Here is an 18,618-nt window from a genome sequence, read left to right as displayed (position 1 = left end):
TGTGCGGGGCAAGGCCTCCCCGCGCTGGGTGCCAGCGGGCGGGCGCAGGGCCAGGCTGGGCGCGGAGGGGACGGGATGAGGGTGGGGGACCCGCGGCTCCCCCGACGTGCCCTTCCCGGAACCGTGCACCCACCCCAGGTGGGACCCTGCGGGGCACAGGAGCCTGCGACCCCCTCCTTGTACCAGGGAGCCTCGCATCTTAGCACGGGATGATGGAGCTGGGGGGTGACAGCATCCCTGTACCTCAGTTTCCCCCATTGCAACCCCAGCAGGGTTTGGCACGCTGTGACATGTCCCATTCCCTGTCCACAGGGTCTGGGATGGTGCTGAGCACTAGATGAGCGGTGAAGCATCATGGCCAGCGACACGAGGATGGTGGAGACGCCGCTGCGGTGGCGGAGAGCCCAGGATGTGGTGCAGGATGCCGGCGGGATGGAGAGCGGTGGGATGATTCTGCCCCGAAGCGCTGCTGCTGAACTGGGACTCTCGGGCTACCTGGAGCCCAGCAAGCTGAGCTACGGAACGGAGAAAGGGTGTCCCTGGAGGGGCTCCCAGGGCTGCCTGGGGACAGGCCGGGAGCTGGCTGGTGGCCGGCTGGGCTGTCCCTACCCGGTGGCCTCCCCGTGTCTGCGGGACACCCTGTGCCGCCCCAAGGATGGAGCCGAGTTCCTGCCCAGGAACGGGCAGCCCAAGGCAGGCTGGGCTGAGCCCTGCAAGGAGCACCCCAAACCGCGCTGGGCTGAGGCCATGCTGGCCCCCCTGGCCCTCTACAGCCACCACCGCTACCCCCTGCCCTTCCCGGGGCTGGACGGCCAGCGCCCCAAGCCCCACGCCGCTGCAGGGGACAGGGATGGTGACCCCCCGACTTTCCGCCACTGCCCTTTCCTCCTGGACGCCAAGCACAGCCCATTCCTTCTGTCCTCGCTGCTGCCCGCCGGACCCCCAGGGGACCCTCAATTTGGCAGCGGGGGACCAGAGGGAGCAGGGGCGATGGGTGACGGGCGCTTCGCCGGGGTGGACTGGCACTTGGGCTCCTACGTGCCCGCCTGGGGCCACCCCGTCTACCTGGGGCTCCCGTCGAGGTGCAAGATGGCTCCGACCGCCTTCGATGAGTGCTCTGGCTCAGGGAACAAGGTAGGCAGCCCCAGGTGGCCATGGTGGCACGTGGCTCTGGTGGTGGCACAGCTCTGGTGGTGGCACAGCTATGGCTCCCGTGGCTCTGGCTCCAGATCAGGGATGCTCAACTCCCCAGTGCACCCCAGCTCTCTTGGGTGACAACGGGCTCACCCTGGCTCCCCTGGGTGACAACAGGCTCCAGCCTTGGCTGAACCCAGCTGGGAGCGGCGGGTTGCGAAAGGCGATGCTGGCACCAAGGCTGTGCCCCGTGTTGGTGACCCCCAAGGGGGACACAGCCCCCGCTCACTCCTATAGTCAGGAGGGTGACAGCGCGGTGGCAGGGGGGTCCCGGGCTCCCCGAGGACGGGGCGATGTGCCCAGGGGGATGATGCTCTCCTCCCCCGGGCTGAGTCACCGCGGCAGGAGCTGTGGCACGGGGGCGGCGGGAGGCAGCGCTGCCAGCCCGTGGGTGCGCCCGTCACGCCCCGCGCCGCCGCGGCTCCCCATTCCTTTCCCACGCGGGCAGGGGGGACATGGGCACCCCACGGGAGCACCGGCCAACTGCCCAGCTCGGGAGGGCGGTGGGGGGAAACTGAGACAGGGCTTGGTGGTGCTCCCAATCACCACCCCCCGATGATGTGGGTGATAGAGGCACAACAGGGACATGATTTGGGGTGACAGCAGCCCTGACACCCCCTCTGCTCCCCTCCAGGAGTTTTACCCGAAGAAAGAGCCTGGCTTCCCCTCCCCGGCCGAGGACCAAGCACCATCCCAGCTGCTGGGCAAGGGCCAGGATGGAGCTGGGGAGTGGGAGCCAGAGCTGCCGGGAGCCCCATGGAGGGATGGCCGAGTAGGGGGCAGCTCGGCGGCACCCGCCCCCCATGTCCACATGCCCCCTCCCAACTCCAGCCACCCTCTTTTCCTCCCGCAGCCCGGCAGGTCGGGGGGCTGTGGGGGCCCTTGGGTGGGCGCACAGCCCCCCGGTGCTGATTTCCACCTGGAGCTGGGGCAACGCCGCCCCTCCCAGCCCAAAGACGAGTGTCTGGCTTACCAAAGCTCCCCCCGGGAAGACCCCAACCCATCGCCTCCACTCACAGATGGGCACGACCCGCTGTCCCTCGCCAAGCCGGACCCCCCCCCAACTTGTCTCTGCACCACTCCAGGCTGCAATGGGTGCCCAGGGGTGGGCTGTGGGGTGCTCAACCTATTCGAGCCCCCCCTGGGCATCCCCAGGGGCAGTTTTCCGTGCCCCCCCAGCAACCACACCAAGCTGAAGAAGACGTGGCTGACACGGCACTCGGAGCAGTCGCTGCCGCGCTGCAAGGGCCCCCGCCGGGACGGCGGCCCCGAGCCGGCTGCGGAGGGCAAGCGCTCGGCCAAGCGCCCGCACGGCACCGGCGACGGACCCGGGGTGGCCAAGAGGGGCACAAAGGCCAGCGAGCACGTGGCCACAGCAGGTGATGATGTAGAGAGCGGAGGGGACCCGGAGGAGAGGAGGATGGAGCTGGGACAGGGAGGTAAGAAGGGGTGCATGGTGGGGATGGGGAGAGGGTGGTGACAGCGCCAGGTTCCCAGGGGAGGTTTTGCATCCTGGTTCCTGGTGCCCAAAATATGAACTGTGGACGTGCAAGGGCTGGGAAACCTGGGGTGCTTGGGGTATTTTTTCCCAACACTGGGTCTGGCACAAGCTCCCAGGGTGGGGATTTATAGAAATGTCCCTTTGGGGCAGGACAGTACCCTGGGGCATGACACACGGCGGGGGTGACAAGTGCCATCGCCGGGTCAGAGCCCTCCTTGGGGACACGCTGCCATCTCAGCCCTGACCTCTGCAATCCAGCCCTACTTTCCAGCCCTACTTTCTGGCCCAGTTTCCAGCCCTCAGGGTGGCACGCCAGTCCCTGCTGCTGTGTCCCAATGCACCGTGTCCCCAAGCACCTCCTGTCCCCCCCAGCCACATCGGGCTGTGCTGGCCGGGAGCCGTGGTGCCTGCAGAGCGTTCCCTGCACCGCGCTGCCTGAGAATATCCCGCGGTGCTGCACCTGTGCCACCCGCGCCCCCAGGGACCCCCAGGGCGAGGAGGAGGAAGATCCCCCCGAGAGCACCTGCAGGCTGCTGCACTTCCGCAGGTGAGCCCGGGGCTACCAGAGTGTGTGAGCATGGATGGAGCATCCCCTCGCATCACCCCAGTTTGGAGCATCCCTCCTATCACCCAAGTTCAGAGCATCACTCATGTCTCCTCCACTTTGGAGCATCCTCCCCCATCACCCCACTTTGGAGCATCTCTTGTGTCCCCAATCCACAGCATCCCTCCTGTCACCCCACTTCAAAGCATCCTCTCCTATCACCCTATTTTGGAGCATCTCCTCTTGTCACCCCACTTTAGAGCAACTCTTGGGACCCCACGTTGGAGCATCCTCTCCTATCACCCCAATTCAGAGCATCCTTCATGTCATCCCACTATAGACCATCCCTCATCACCCCATTTCAAAGCATCCCCTCCCATCCCCTTTCTCCCACAGGTTCACCCTTGGGGACAGTGGGGACCTGACCGTCGATGGCATCTGCACCCTGGGGGAGGCCGAGGGGGGGACGTTGCAGCCGGAGGTGGCCGACCCTGATTGCAGGGGCAGCAGCCTCTGCCTGGCCAAATACCTGCTGGGGGTCCTGGGGGACAACTTCTGCCAGGCCGTCCGCAGGGACAGGGACACGTGGCCGGGAGCCCCCAAGGGTAAGTGGGGACCAGGGTGGGGGGTGACACTGGGGACACCGGGGAGGCTGAGGACTGTGTTTCCCACAGGGGTGACAGGCTGGAGGCGGGGGGCAGGAGCCCCCCAGCTCTGCGACGCCTGCCAGCGCGGCTTCTTCAACTCCCACTGGAGCTGCGCCAGATGTGGCTTCCAGCTGTGCCCCGGCTGCCACCGCAGCAGGCGGGAGGCTGATGGCCACGGTACGGGGACGAGGGGGCTTGCGAAGGGGGTGTCACCCCCCCCGTGGGGACTTGGTGGGGACGAACGCGCCCTCTCTCTGACGCAGAGGGTCCGGCGCGGCCACCCCAGTGCATCCCCGGGCAGGAGCACCACGTCGCGTCCCTTGTCCCCACGCAGTTCGTCCCCACCTGTGGTGAGTGTGTCCCTCCCTCTCCAAACCCTGGAACTCCACACCCAAGCACCGTCTGGGGCTGACCTGCCTGTCCCCGTCTGTCCCCATCTGTCCCCAGTCCTGAGCCGGCTCTGGAAGCTGCTGCACGAGGTCAGGGTCAAGTTCAACATTGAGTCACATTGTCCATGCGGGGAGGGGGCTGCTGAGCAGAGCCCGGCAGAGCCCCCGGGGAGCAGCCAGGTACGGGGGGGGGCTGTGGGTTGGGGGGAAGGGAGGGCAGGTGCACCCCAACCCTTTCAAAAAGGTGTCTAGGGGTGGGGACCAGCCCTGGGGACAGGGGACATGCGTCCCCTCCAGATGCACGGGGTGTTTCAGGAGCTGCCGGGAGCCGTGGTGCCCACCCTTCCCAACAGCAGCGATGGCCAAACCAACACTTCCCGCCCCATCAAGGAAGGTAGGGCTGGTTGTGCCCCTCTGGCTGTGGGTACAGCCCCACTCCGGGGGGAGTTGGGGATGCTGTGGGGCATCCTTCTGGGGAGCGAGATTTGGAGGAGGACACGGGCAGCCCTGACCCCCTTTCTCCCCCAAGCAGAGAGCCCTGAGCGGGGGTCACCAGCACCGGGGCAGCCCCCGCCACGGGTGGCCGTGCAGCCTGGCACCCTCTGCGACCTCCTGGCCTCCACCGCCGTCAAGCTGTGCCTCGGGCAGGATGGGGTGCGCATGGCTTTCGCCCCCGTCTCGCCCGCCTTGCCCAACGTGAGTCCTGGGGCTGGCAGGGACCCCCCCCACCCCCGCCCCGAAACTCTTCAGTAATCCTGGGGTGGACAAGGTGGGCTGATGGGGTTTGCATCACTCCCCCCAGGACAACCGCCTGACCAGCATCTTAGACAGCATCATCGCCCGCGTGGTGGAGAGGAAGATCCAGGAGAGGCAGGAGGGGGGCGAGCTGAGCCCCCCCAGCCCCAAAAGCTCCCCCTGCACCCTGGCACCCAGCGGGCTGCTCTGGCTGCACGACCCCGGCCACACCAGCAACTACCAACTGTTCCAGGAGCACTGGCGGCGGGGCCAGGTGAACCCCCACCCCGGGGACCCCCCAGCCCCCTGGTGACACTGCGGACCCCCCAGCCCTGCTGAGCCCCGGCTGCCCCGGCAGCCCGTCCTTGTTTCAGGGCTGCAGAAGAGGCTGGAGCGGGGGCTGTGGGGGCCGGAGTCCTTTCGCCTGGTGCGGGGCGAACAGGCGGTGGACGTGGTGAACCTGCGAGCACCGCGCAGCCGCCTCCGCGTGAGCAGCCGGGAGTTTTGGGATGGCTTTGCCACCAGCTCTGGTAAGCGGGACATGAATCCGTGGGGTCTCCAGTGTGATTTTGGGGTGTAGAATGGGGGTGAGCCAGCCTGTGCATCCCCTCGCTCCCCGGGAGGTGATGGTGGCACAACACCCATGTGCGATGATGCTCCATCCCACAGCATCCCTGGAGCTGGATGGTGGGGACCTGCTGAAGCTGGAGTGTGGCTTTGGGGACATGGAGCTGTGCCGGTAGGTGACAGCAGAGGCTTTGCTGGGGTGGGGGGTGCAGGACACATCCCACTGCGGGATGCAGGGCTGGGGACAGTGGTGGTGGCTCTGCTGTCCCGGTGTCACACATATTTGTGCCCCAGTGCTGCCAACCTGCGTGCCAGCCTCCCGCTGCCTGAGTACTGCGGGGCCACCGGCCGCCTCAACCTGGCCACCTACCTGCGGGGCCAGCGGGGCCGGCACTGGCTGCGCCCACGGGTCTGCGCAGCTTATGGTGAGTGTCACAAGCAGTGCCTGGGGTGTGTGTTGGGGGGTGAGCTGCGCACCCCCCAGCCATGACGATGCCCACCCACCGCCCAGGTGTGCATCCCTGGGACCGAAATATTGGGACCAAAAACCTGACGGTGGAGCCAACCGACACCATCAGCATCCTGGTGCACGCCGCAGCGGGGCCGCCTGAGGGTAAGGTGGGAGCACGGTGGGGGTCCCCCCACCCCAAACCCCACCTGAGCACCCCTCTGCCCCCCAGCCCTGCTCCGGGAAGGTGATGCGGACGGTGTGGACGCGCAGCTGCAGGAGCGGCTCTGGGATGCTGGCAGCCGCCCCGGTGCCCTGTGGCACATCTTCCGTGCCGAGGATGCCACCCGCATCCACGATTTCTTGCAGAAGGTGGGTGCCATCACCCCCCGGAGCAGTCCTGGTCCCCCCACCCCCGGCTCTGCTCACCCCCACCTCCCCGCAGGATCAAGGGCAGGAGGGGGCAGGCAAGGCAGAGCCCCCCAGCCACTACCTGGACCTCTCGCTGCGGAGGCGGCTGCAAGAGGAGTGCGGGGTGAGCGGCTGGACCCTCCTGCAGTTCATGGGGGACGCGGTGCTGGTCCCCGCCGGGGCTCCCCATCAGGTAAGCAGCTCTACTTGGGGTGAAGTTGTGCCAAAGCCCCCTGGGGAAACTGAGGCGCAGCTGATGCCACCATGTACGAACAGGTGCAAACCTTCACCAGCACCATCAGCGTGGAGCAGCGGTTCCTCTCGCCAGAGAGCGCCATCTGCCTCCGGGACCACAGCATCCATCCCTTTGGGGCCGCACACCAGCTCCATGCCCAGGTGAGTGGGTGGTCTGGGGGTTGCGTGGGGGGTTCCCGATGTGGGGTGTGCGGTGCTGACCCCCCCTTTGCACCCTTACAGCTGGATGGCATGATCTTCTGCGCTGTGCAGGAGGCGGTGGGAGTCCTGCGGGGCTGCAAGTGAGACACGCGGGGAGGATGCTCAAGCCAAGACACACAGGAAGCTGGGGCTGGGTGCCTCTCGCTTGGTGCTTTGCTCCTTGAGCACCCGGGGAATAAAGTGTCTGCAGCGAGCCAGGGCCACCGGCAGCACCAGGATCTGTGTCATGGTCTCCATCCTATATGGCATCTGTCCCTTCATCCCCATCTGTGGTCAGGGATGTCCCGGGGTTGGGGGGATGAGATGGGAAACATGGGGACATCACATCGCTGCCTGGAGCTTTGGGGACCGAGGGTGCAGCTCTGTCTTGCTCTGTTGGGGGACAGCAACTGGCACAAAGGACCGTCCCAAGGACGGGTGCAGGATGGGGAATTGCTCTGCCCTAAGGATAATGGGGGGAAAACGGGCTGTTCCACCTTCACAGCGCCCCACGCACGGTGCAGCCCTGCGCTGCACAGAGCCCCGTGTGCTGCAGGAGAGGCACCAGGGACTGCGCACCGCGCAATCAGCACCGCGCAATCAGCACCGCCCAATCAGCACCGTGCAATCAGCACCGTGCAATCAGCACCGTGCAATCAGCACCGTGCAATTAGCAGCGCGCAATTAGCACCATCCCCTTCCGCGCGCGCCACACCCTCCGCATCACGCGCCCTCTCCGGCCCCTTTAAAACCAAGCCCCGCCCCGCAGCCCTGCGGGGGCGTGGCGTCACGGCTAGCCAATGGAAAGCGAGCTGGCCTGGCGCGGCGACCAATAAAGCGGCGAGCGGGATGGGCGGGGCCGCACGGTGGAGCGCCGGGACGCGGTGAGTCTTTCGGCGCATGCGCGCTGGGTCGGGGGGGGGGCTGCAGGGTCCCTGCGCCCCCCTCCCTGCACCGCGACCCTCCCCTCCTGCACCCCCGGACCCTTCCCCTGCTGCACACCCCGCCTTTCCCGTATTGAACCGTGCAGCCTCCCGAACCGTTCCCCATTGCACCCCAAGCCGCTCCCCATTGCAACCTGCAACCCCGCGGACCCTTCTGTTGCACCCCAAACCCTGCGCCGCTGCGCCCCGCAGCCTCCCCAAACCTTTCCCCTATTGCACTCAAATTCTGACCCGTTGCACTCTCCAGCCCCCCAAACCCTCCACTTATTGCACCCCAACCCCTGCTCTGTTGCACCCCGCAGCCCTTTAAACCTGTTTCCTATTGCCCTCCAAACCTTTCCCCGTTGCACCCTGCAGCACCCCAAACCCTGCTTCGTTGCACCCTTGCAGCCCCCTAAATCCTTCTACTATTGCACCCCGCAAACCCTTGCTCTAGTGCACCTCTCCTGCGAGCCCTTCGCTGCTGCTGCGCCTCTCGGTGCCCCCCCCAGCCCCCCATTTGCACCCCACGGCATTACCCCCCCTCTTGCACCCTGCAGCCCAGCTCGCCCCCCTGCACCCCACAGCCCCCCGCGCCTTTCCCCCTATGCGCCCCATACTCCGACCAGCCCTTCCCCTATAGCGCCCTGCAGTCCAGCACCCCCTGGCCCCCCCAGCCTGCCGATTCCTGCCCTTGGGCCAGCCCCCCCTGCACCCCACAGCCCAGCGACTCCTTCTCCTACCCCACCCCGGGCATCCCCCAGTCCAGCCGCCCATTCCCCCCCAGTATCCTCCAATCCAGCCGCCCCTTTCCCCCCAGTATCCCCCAATCCAGCCGCCCCTTTCCCCCCAGTATCCCCCAGTCCAGCCGCCCCTTTCCCCCCTCCCTCCTCCAGTCCAGCAAACCCTTCACGTATTTCAGCTTCCCGTGCGTCGTGCAGTCCAGCCAGCCCTTCCCCTACCGCAGCCCCCCCAGCATCCCCAAATCCAGCGAGCTCTTCCCCTACAGCCCCCTCTACACCCTGCAGTCCAGCCGCCCCTTCCCCTATTGTGCCCCCCCATGCCTCCCCCAGTCCAGCAAGCCCCTCCACTACCGCAGCCCCCCCCGCCTCCCCAAGCCTAGCGACCCCTTCCAGTATTATTTCCCTTCCTACGCGCTGCAGTCCAGCCAGCCCTTCCCCTCCTGCGCCCCCCTGGCTGTCCCCCAGTCCAGCAGACCCTTCCCCTACTGCACCCCCCCCTGCATCGCCAAGGCCACTGAGCTCTTCCCTTGCTACGTGCCCCCCCAGCCCAGCAGGTCCTTCCCCTCTTACACACCCCTCCATGTCCCCCAGTCCAGCAAGCCCGTCCCCCCCAGCATCCCGCAGCTGCTGGGAGACCCCTTCCCGCATTGCACCCCCCCCTGCACCCCGCAAACGCCCGACCCCCTCCCTCACCGCCTTCTCCAGCCCAGCCAGCGCCGGGGCTCACTGTCCCCCCGCCTGCATGTCTGGGGGGTGCCCTCCCCCCCACAAAACCCTGCGACCCCCTGAGTGAATGCTTGAGGGTCCTGCCACCCCACTCATCTCCCTGTCCAGCCTGCGGGACCCCCATGGGGGATGCTCCGGCGGCGGAGCTGGATGCGGTGCTGGGGGGCGATGCTTGGGACGTGGGGGTGAGTTTGGAGGGTGCCCCCCCCTCCACCGGCCCTATCTGCCTGGGGAGGAACGTTTGCTACGTCGTCCTGGCCGTGCTCTTCAACCAGGAGGTGAGGCACCCCCCCAGCCCTACGGTACCCCCACCCCGGTGCCACCCGGTACCCACCCGTCCCCTCTGTGTCCCCGCAGGACGCAGTGCTGCTGGTGCAGGAGGCGAAACCCGAGTGCCGCGGGACGTGGTACCTGCCGGCGGGGAGGATGGAGCCCGGTGAGAGCATCGTGGCCGCCATGCGGAGGGAGGTGAAGGAGGAGACGGGGCTGGAGTGCGAAGCCGTCACGTTGCTGGCGCTGGAGGAGAGGGGACCGGCCTGGATCCGCTTCGCCTTCCTTGCGCGTCCCACCGGTGCGTCTGTGCCTTTGGGTGCTCCGAGGGGCTGCGGGATGTGGTTTACCTGGAGCATCCCCTGCCAGCCCCGTGCTGGGGCATTGGTGTCCCCTGCCACCCCAGTGACTGGTCACTGATGTCCCCTGCCAGCCCCACAATGGGCTTTGGCATCCCCTGCCACCTTTGTCCCACGGCATTGACATGCCTTGCAAGCCTTGTACTAGGACATCAACATCCCCTGCCACCCGCACGATGGACATCAGTGTCCCCTGCCAGCACCAGTACTGGCATCCCACCACAAGCCCTGTGCTGGGGTCTCATTGTCCCCTGTTGTCACCACGCTGGGGTCTCAGTGCTCTCACCACCCCATGACCAGGCTCCAGCACCCTCTGCCATCCCAGTATCACTGTCCCTTGTCCCCCCCACACCAGGGCATCACTGTCCCCTGCCACCTCTCTGCCCGCAGGTGGGACCCTGAAGACCCTGGAGGAGGCTGACGCTGAGTCCCTACAAGCCACATGGTGGCCCGGGGACCCCCGTGCGCTGCCCCTGCGAGCCCCTGACATCCTGCCCTTGCTGGACCTGGCCGCCCGCTACCAGCGCAGGCCCCCGCACCCCCCCACGCTGCCGCGGGACCTGCCCTGCACCCCGCTCTGCTTGCGGCTCCTGGTGGCCTTCACCAACCACACCGGGGACGTTTGGGTGCTGCTGGCCACGGCCAGGACTCCCCACCTGCCCGTGGTGGCTTGTGGCACGTCCCCATCCGAGCTGCGGGGGGGTCTGCGCCGGCCTGTGCTGCAGCTGCTGGGGGGCTGCCTGCCCCTGGATTCCTCCCCGGGACCCCTGGGGCTGCTGGGGCTGCAGCACCAGGCTGGGGGTCCTGGGGGGGCTGATGGGATTTGCTTCAATGTTGTGCTGAGCATCCCATCCAGCAGCCCCGAGGGTGCCCCCCCTGAGCCCCGGGACCCCGCTTTTCGCTGGTGGCAGGTGGAGGAGGGGAGCAGGAGGGGACGGATCCTGCAGCGGCTCCATGCTGCGGCCACCGTGCCCATCCGCAGCTAGTGCCCGGCTGTTGGGCATGGGGGGACCGATGGGGACACGTGGCTGGGGGTCCTGCTTGCTTTGCCAAAGGTGAGACCCCTGGGATGTGCTGCCTGCTGCTGGAGGCATGTTTTGGGATAGGGAAGGCTGAGAGCCACCCGGAGCAGAAATAAACCTGGTTGCTGCATCTTGCATCCACGTGGCTGTGGTTGAAGTCGGGGTGGGGGACAGATTTTGGGGTCTGTTTGAGAAAGGGGACGGGCACAGTATCAATGGCACAGCTGAGCTCACAGCTTTATTGTACCAGAGTCCCATCACCCAGGGGATGCAGTGCCTGGCTGGGGGGCACCATCCCTGCCAGGCAGGAGCCACAAACACACACAAATGCACCCCCCCGTGCTGGAGAACCGGGGAGATGATTAAGTTCTTGCAGCCTAGAGCGGGGCAGAACACAGCACCGCGCCTGTACTGCCCATTATTGCCAAAAAAACCCCGTTTGAGGTCAGTGGGGGCTCAGGGGGCAGCTCCGACATAGGCCGGGGGGGAGCAGGAACCCACCACCCAGGAGGAAACACTTTGCACCCCAAGGGGCTGTGTCCTGCCCGGGGGAGGTGGCATCACCTCCCGCTTGGTGAAGGACTCTGTGCCTCCTCTTCCTCTGTGCCAGCGTCCTTCCCAGGCTGCCGCCGCCGTGCCCGGCTCTTGGGGACATTCTGGTCCCAGAAGGGCCACCTGGTCACCACAGCCCAGCCAAAGAGGGGGTGCTTTAGGGTGGGGGGTGCAGATCAGGGGGGCCCCTCCGGTGGTCCCTTGACCAAGGCGATGGCAGCTAGCTCCTTGCAGAACTCCTCCAGCACCACCACCCCTTTGAAGAGCATCGTGTGGTCCATCCTGGGGGGACATAAGCAATGGGAGGGGGGGCTCTGTGGGGTTCACCCCCCCCATCCCGTGGCCCCCCCAGCACTTACTGCTCCCCGGGTACCAGCCCCAGGAGCTGCCGGCGCACCAGGAGCAGCTTCGCCCTGAACTGGGGCACCCGCTGCAGCCGCTGCATCAGGTCCCCCATCACCTGCACGGGGGGGAAAAGTCAGGTCCCATTTCTGGGAGGGTGTCCCCGTCTCCCCCGCACCCAGCAGGTGACGTTACCCTGACGAGGACGGAGAAGAGCGAGCGGCAGCCGGGGGCCAGGTTGAGGTAGGGGTCCAGCAGGTACTCGTGGAGGTGGGGATGGGGCAGCGCGGCCAGGCGGGACAGCACCGATGTCACCTGCAGGTTCAGGCTGTAGGGCTGGGGGGGGGATGTTCCATTGGTGGGTGCAGGCAGCGCTTTGGGGGTAAAAGCCCCCCCAGCCACACCAAGGGGCAGTAGGGACCCCAGGTACATCTCGCCTGGCCTCCCCATACCTGGTCGAGGATCCGGGTCATCCGGTCAAACAGCACCTTGAGGAAGTGTCCCTCGTAAAATGTCACCTCGGGGTGGCAGGTGTCGAGGGGCCGGGGGGACAGCGGCCACCCCCATGGGGCCGCGCTGGCACGGCATGCCTGGACCTGCCCGGGGGTGACAGTGGGTGACAGCCAGAGTCAGGGCTGGTGCCACCGGGGATGGGGACCCCCCCGCAAGCCACTCACCATGCCCAGGGCGTCGTGCACGTAGGTGTCGTAGCCGCCTTCCTCCATGCATGAGGACGTCTTGGCCTCCTCGGGGACCAGGCAGAGGAAGCTGGAGGACAGGGGAAGAGGGATGGGAAGAGGGATGGGGAAATGGGACGGGAAAGAGCGATGGGGAAGCAGGATGGAGAAGAGGGATGGGGAAGAGAGATGATGGGAAGAGATGATGGGAAGAGATGATGATGGGAAGAGATGATGGGAAGAGGGATGGGAAGAGGGATGAGGAAGGGGAATGGGAAGAGGGATGGGGAAGAGGAATGGGAAGAGGGATGGGGAAGCGGAATGGGAAGAGGGATGGGGAAGGGCAATGGGAAGAGGGATGGAGAAGGTCAATGAGAAGAGGGATAGGGAAGCGGAATGGGAAGAGGGATGGGGAAGGGCAATGGGAAGAGGGATGGGGAAGCGGAATGGGAAGAGGGATGGGGAAGGGCAATGGGAAGAGGGATGGGGAAGTGGAATGGGAAGAGGGATGGGGAAGTGGAATGGGAAGAGGGATGGGGAAGGGCAATGGGAAGAGGGATGGGGAAGGGCAATGGGAAGATGGATAGGGAAGCGGAATGGGAAGAGGGATGGGGAAGCGGAATGGGAAGAGGGATGGGGAAGCAGAATGGGGAAACAATGGGAAGAGGAACAGGATTTGGAAAGGGGAAGTGGGATGGGAAGCAGGATGAGGAAGCAGGATGCAGAAGTGAGATGCAAATCCCTACCTGCTGACCACCTCGCTCACATGCCCCTTCCCCGATGGGGACTTTTTCACCATCCCGAATCCAGCATCTGGGAACCCATCGGTGAAATACGGATCCTCCTCCAGGTCCCTGCGGGGCCAGTGCATTAGCTGGGGGTGCACCGGGGGGGGTGGGCACCCCTCACCCTGCCCTGGAAGCCCCAGCGCTCACAGCCCATCCTCATCGGGGTCTGCCTCGGGGGGTCCGCGCTCCTCGGGCGCGGGGGGGCCACGCTGCAGGTAGCCCCTGGTCTCCAGGTTCCTGAGCACCAGGCTGCGCGCCACGTGCTCGTGGGGCTTCTGCAGGAGCTCCTCGAAGAGCTGCAGGCTGGCCAGGCTGATCTGTCAAAGCACGGCAAGGTGGGGGGGTGAGACCACCACCGTCCCCCATGCATCGCCCCTCTGTGTATGTGTGGCCCCCCCCAAAACCAGGGCTCACCTCATCGGAGAGGTGGTTGCAGCGGTCGATGAGCTGGGTGCGCAGAGGGTGGGGGGTGTCACCTGGGGTTTCGGGGTGCCAGTCCGGCCCCAGGAGGAAGAGGACGAGGCGATGAAGCAGCGGGGGAGCGTGGATCTGCCGCACCGTGCCCGTCAGCATGGCCGTGGTGCTGAGGACGGTGAGCTCGGACCTGCTGGGGACGAGGAGGGGACAGGAGGGGATGCTGCTGTCCTGAGACGGCATCACAGCATCTCACAGCGGGGAAAAAGGAGAACAGGAGGCTGGGGGGAGACCTGCTGGCTCCCTACAGCTATTGGAAAGAAGGTTGGAGCTGGAGGGGGGTTGATCTCCCAAGGAACAAGCAACAGGATGAGAGGAAACAGCCCCAAGTTGTGCCAGGGGAGGTTGAGGTTGGAAATTTGGGATAATTTATTCCCAAAAGTGCTGTGGGGCATTGGAACAGGCTGCCCAGGGCAGTGCTGGAGTCACCATCCCTGGAGGGCTGGACAGATGGAGATGAGGTTCTCACGACATGGGGCAGTGCCAGGGGTGGGGGACGCTTGGACTCGAGGGGTTTTTCCAACAAAAATGATTCTATATGATTCTATTCTATGAAAAAGGAGCTGCAGGAAGGGGAACCCCGCAGTCCCAGCCCCAAGGGGCTCCTAGAGAGAGAAGCGCTCCCCATCTCCTCTCTGGCGCCTGGGACACTCACATCTGCAGGAGCCGCGGCTGCAGGACGCCCTGGAAAAACTTCTCATCCACGGCCTCGGCGATGGCATCTGCCACCACCTGCGGGTGACAGCAGAAGCTGAGCCGTGCGGCGGGTTTGTGGCCACCCCGCTCTGCACGGCGCTGGGTGCTCCTTACCGGGTGGGCGCCCATCACCAGCTCATCGAGGTAATCCAGCCAGCCCAAAAAAGCATCCAGGCTCTCCTTCCCTGGGAAAACCCCATCGCCAGCGCTGTCACCCTGCGACCTAAGCGGGGTGGAGGATGCGGGGCTGTGACAAACCCTCGGCGGCGCTTGGGGACCACCTTGCGTGTTGCCCAGCTCACCTCCAGCTCGCCCTGCCCGTGGCGAGGACGTCGGCGGGGTCGGTGCCGGGGGGCACGGCGCTGTAGAGGTCGCAGAGGTGCTCGGTGAGCAGCGGGCACAGGGCGCTGCTCCGCACCAGGCGGGCAGCAGCCGCCTCCTGGGCGAGCCCCACGAGCAACAGCAGGTTCTCCCGAGCCTTCAGCGCGACCCTTTTCTTCTGCGAGGAGGAGGAGGAGGACACGAGTGGTGTCACACAACTGGCGATGCCCTCCGCCCCCTCCTTGTCAGCCCTCGCCCCCATACCTGGCTCTTGCACAGCCCCAGCAGGGAGGTGACGAGGTTGCTGTCCCTCCGTGGCGGGGAGGACTCGGCTGCGGGGGACCCGGTGGTGGTACCCATGGGATGCTCTGCACGCTCTTCCACAGGGCTGGCCGGCAGCTCCGGGGCTCTCCTCCCATTCAGGATGCTCTTGCCCTGGAGAGGAAGAGGAGCAGCAAAGCATCGTAGAATCATAGCATTTTTGGGGGTTGGAAAGGACATTTTTAGGTAATTTAGTCTTTTCCCCCTGCCATGAGCAGGGACATCTTCACCAGCTCAGGTTGCTCAGACCCCGTCCAGCCTGGCCTGGGATGTCTCCAGGGATGGTTCATCCACCACCTCTCTGGCCAACTCGGGCTGGGCTCTCACCACCCTCAGGGGCAACAATTTCTTCTATTTGACCTAAATCTCTCCTCCTTTAGTTTAAAACCAACATCCCTTGTCCTATTGCAACAGGTCAGTCCCCAAACAAGCATCTCAGCCACCACCTTCCTCCCACTCGCCCCGTGGAGATATGCAGTGGGGCTGGAGCTGCAAAGCAGGTGAAAAAGCTCAATTAAACGAGCCAAACCCCACAAATACCCCCCCACATCTCTGGGAGCTGCTCACCTCCAGGATGTATGCCAGCAGGGTGGGATCCTGCTTGATCTTGGCGCAGAGGACGGCGGCGAACTGCACCTCCTCCTTCTCCGTGCCGCAGCCCAGGCGGTCGCTGCTGAGCTGGAGCAGCTTCTGGCGGGGCAGGGAGTGGGATGCGGGGCTGGGGGCTGCTCCACAGGCTTGGGGGGGGGTGCAGCCAACCCCAACATGTGGCATTGCCAGCTGGGACCCCCCCGAGCCCGCCCCGAGCTCACCTGCACAGGGCGGTGCACGTTGAGGTAGTGCAGGAGTGGGTGCTGCACCTGGCCCAGCACCCGGGTGAAGAAGAGGAGGACCTGCTGCCTCATCCCGGGGGGGTACTGTGAAAGAGATGGGGAGAGGCATCAGTGAGAGCCCAGTTACCTGTTTGGGTACCTAATTACACTGTAATTTCCCCAAATTGCTTGCCGGGTCACCCAGCAGTCATGTGGGTATTTTGCAAGAACACCCTCAGCAGAGACCCTGGTTTTCCTCCCCCAAAATGATGCAAAAGGGCCCATGGACCCCCCAGGACCCCCCACCTGCCCCCGGCTCCTCTCCCCTTAGCAATTAGGGACTGAATTCTCTAAGTTGAGCTCTCTTGCAGAGAATAAAACCAGGGGGATTAATCCCCCTTTCCCACTGCTACAGCACTAGAGATGGGGAGTTAAAGCCCAGCAGCCCAAAAACCCAAATCCTCAGTGCCACAGAAGGGTCAGCACCTGCTTCTAAAGCCAATTCTACGCTAGCATTTATTTATGTCTTAATATAAGGCTATTTATATGGATCCTCATTATAATTAGCAACAAAGTAACAGCAGAGCCATTATATTTGGGCAATATTTACTTTAAGAGGGAGCTGTCTAAAAACACCTCATCCTGCAAACCCCAGCAGCAACGCACCAGCTGTGCTGGTGTGAAAAATACACACGCAGGGATGCGATGGGGGACAAGGGACATTTGCAGGAGCAGCAGAAAGGATCCCCATAGGGATCTTAAACTAAGCAGGCCAGCCCCCCCAAAAAAACAAGCACCCCAACCAGCTCACGTTCTACGAACTCTCATTGCCCAGCTAGAAGAGCTTTGAAATTAAAATTACAGAGCAACAGCATGCAAAGCAGCTGGAAAAGGCTGCGGGTGCTGCAGCAAAGGGGGTCGCCCCCCAAAAAGTGGTTTTCTTTATGATTTGACACCCACCTCCGCCTTGCCCAGGGTGCTGAGGGTCTCCAGGACCTTGTGCTGCAGCAGGTACTCCAGGCACGGACCAGCCTCCCCGGCTGGGCGCTGCTTCTCCTCATGCACCAGGATGTCCAGCATCTGCTTGAGGCGCCAGGGGATGTCCGTCTGTCTGGCAGGGACGCTCTCATCTATGGACACAAGAATTGGGGGCTGTGGCGTGATTCCCCCCATGAGGGGAGCCCAGGGGTGAATTTGGGGTGCTCGCCAGCGGCACCCCGAGCCGTGCCAGCCCAGAATGCAGCTCCCATGCTGTCGGCGGGGACGACGCTAGATGGCAATGTGATGGGGAGTCCCAGCAGCACTCGAAGCTGCTCCTTCCGCCCGTGGCCTAGCGACCTGCCCGCTGTCCCCCCAGCCGGACCGAGGGGCTGGGGGACCCGCCACCACAGCCCAGGGGGGGAACGGGCAGCAGAGAGCAAGGGGGAAGGACCGAGACGCTGCCGGGACAAGGCTGAAGTTCTGCAGACCTTGCTTTTAGTGCTCCCGGACGGGGACGTGCCCCAACCTGCGATCGCTCCCAGGAAAATACGCACCCACCCAAACCCCGCGCTGACCCCATTGGTGTGCGGGGGGGTTGGGGCCAGGCAGGGCCAAGTATTTGGCTGGATAAGTCCTCCTGGGGTATGGGAATGCGTGTCCCACACCAAAACCCCGCATGCCAGCTCAACCACAGTGCATTAAGGTCGGTGTGGTGCTTTGCTACTGCACAGGGTCCATTCCCAGGGCAGGGGGACCCCCACCCTGGGCACAGGGTCCTGTTCCAGGGCATAGACACCCCTACCATGGGCACAGGGACCTTATTTCTAGGCCATGGGATGCTATCTTAAGGCATAGAGACCCTCTCCCAGGACATGGGGACCCCATGGGGACTTCATTCCCACCCCAGGGCACAGGGACCCTCTCCCCGCACCCCACTCACCCGTAGCCTCCAAGTAGTAGCCGGTGATGCCCTTCCAGTGCTCGGTGAAGGCTTCCAGCAGGTCCACGCTGGGCTCCCGCTGCGCACACCGGGGGTCAGGGGTGCACGGAACGCCCCCCGGGTCCCACCGTGTCCCCCACCCCCGGTCCCCACTCACCGTCTCCACCGCCTGCTGCAGCAAAGCGCCCAGACGGCTCAGCATGGCTGTGCCCCCCCTGCACCGACCCCCCCAGCCCCCCCCAGTACCGGTACCGGCCCCGGTCCCGGCGGCGCTCCCGGGCCCGATCCCGCCGCGCTCCGCCCCGTTGCGGTGGCTCCGCCCGGCGCCGGGCGGGGCGGGGGGGGACGGACCGCGGTTCCTCCCCCCGGCGGCTCCTCTCCGGCTCCGTGCGCTGGCGGGGTTGGGGGAGCTCGGGGGTCGGGAGGGGGATGGATTGGGGGGGTTGGAGGGGTATTTGGGGTGTGTAGTGGGGGGTTGCAAAGGTCCCTCAGCCCTAAAATTGCTCTGAGGGGGAGCACGGGGTGGGGGAACAGACCCCTTGCAATCACCCCCCATCCATACATCACACTGAGATGGGGACAGACCCCCCCCAGTTCACCTCTCCAGCAGCATAGCCCCACAGAAGCCAAGTTTTACAGTGTATTTTTGTTGTTGTTTTAAATCCTTAACAAACCCAAAGTTCCTACAATGAAAACCAAGCCAAGACAAACACAGCTGCCCGAAAACAGCCCAGGGCCCAGCCCGTGTCCTGCTGACTCCAGGGAAGGTGCAATTAGATGCTCCAAGCAGCCCCCCCACT

General features: G+C 64.9%; 3 protein-coding genes across 6 annotated transcripts; 2 read left to right on the top strand and 1 right to left on the bottom strand.

Annotated features, from left to right (window-relative positions):
* Positions 1-354: 354 nt before the first annotated feature.
* HR (HR lysine demethylase and nuclear receptor corepressor) lies at positions 355-6,976 on the top strand (the record flags this gene model as incomplete). The annotated part of the gene is made up of 17 exons (XM_080360250.1): positions 355-1,134; positions 1,829-2,633; positions 3,068-3,242; positions 3,636-4,063; positions 4,150-4,236; positions 4,334-4,455; positions 4,591-4,669; positions 4,808-4,971; positions 5,078-5,284; positions 5,369-5,540; positions 5,680-5,749; positions 5,872-6,002; positions 6,089-6,190; positions 6,240-6,397; positions 6,471-6,629; positions 6,713-6,832; positions 6,914-6,976. 17 exons carry the CDS (start codon positions 355-357, stop codon positions 6,974-6,976), a joined length of 3,822 nt encoding a protein of 1,273 aa, XP_080216376.1.
* A 686-nt stretch (positions 6,977-7,662) lies between these two features.
* NUDT18 (nudix hydrolase 18) lies at positions 7,663-11,030 on the top strand. Of its 2 annotated transcripts, XM_080360169.1 has the most exons (4): positions 7,663-7,755; positions 9,372-9,541; positions 9,621-9,834; positions 10,283-11,030. In XM_080360169.1, the coding sequence occupies exons 2-4, from the start codon at positions 9,386-9,388 to the stop codon at positions 10,876-10,878; spliced, it is 966 nt and encodes a 321-aa protein (XP_080216295.1). In that variant the 5' UTR covers positions 7,663-7,755; positions 9,372-9,385; the 3' UTR covers positions 10,879-11,030. The 2 variants fall into 2 exon arrangements, with proteins under 2 accessions (XP_080216295.1, XP_080216296.1); XM_080360170.1 differs by lacking the exon at positions 7,663-7,755 and having other exon boundaries at positions 9,025-9,541; positions 9,642-9,834.
* A 141-nt stretch (positions 11,031-11,171) lies between these two features.
* On the bottom strand, positions 11,172-18,020 carry FHIP2B (FHF complex subunit HOOK interacting protein 2B; the record flags this gene model as incomplete). 3 transcript variants are annotated; one of them, XM_080360133.1, is made up of 17 exons in its annotated part: positions 11,172-11,748; positions 11,826-11,926; positions 12,004-12,144; positions 12,261-12,404; positions 12,486-12,576; positions 13,232-13,339; positions 13,421-13,590; positions 13,688-13,880; positions 14,403-14,479; positions 14,558-14,666; positions 14,746-14,942; positions 15,029-15,199; positions 15,653-15,775; positions 15,898-16,002; positions 16,858-17,027; positions 17,819-17,897; positions 17,976-18,020. In XM_080360133.1, 17 exons carry the CDS (start codon positions 18,018-18,020, stop codon positions 11,643-11,645), a joined length of 2,130 nt encoding a protein of 709 aa, XP_080216259.1. In that variant the 3' UTR covers positions 11,172-11,642. The 3 variants fall into 3 exon arrangements, with proteins under 3 accessions (XP_080216259.1, XP_080216260.1, XP_080216261.1); XM_080360134.1 differs by having other exon boundaries at positions 13,688-13,877; XM_080360135.1 differs by lacking the exons at positions 17,819-17,897; positions 17,976-18,020 and having other exon boundaries at positions 16,858-17,454.
* Between the last annotated feature and the right edge of the window lie 598 nt (positions 18,021-18,618).

This window comes from Nesoenas mayeri, assembly GCF_963082525.1.
Source record: "Nesoenas mayeri genome assembly, chromosome: 27".
Classification (NCBI taxonomy): domain Eukaryota; kingdom Metazoa; phylum Chordata; class Aves; order Columbiformes; family Columbidae; genus Nesoenas; species Nesoenas mayeri.
The sequence above is the reverse complement of the archived record's forward strand: the minus strand, read 5'-3'. Positions and strand labels throughout refer to the sequence as shown.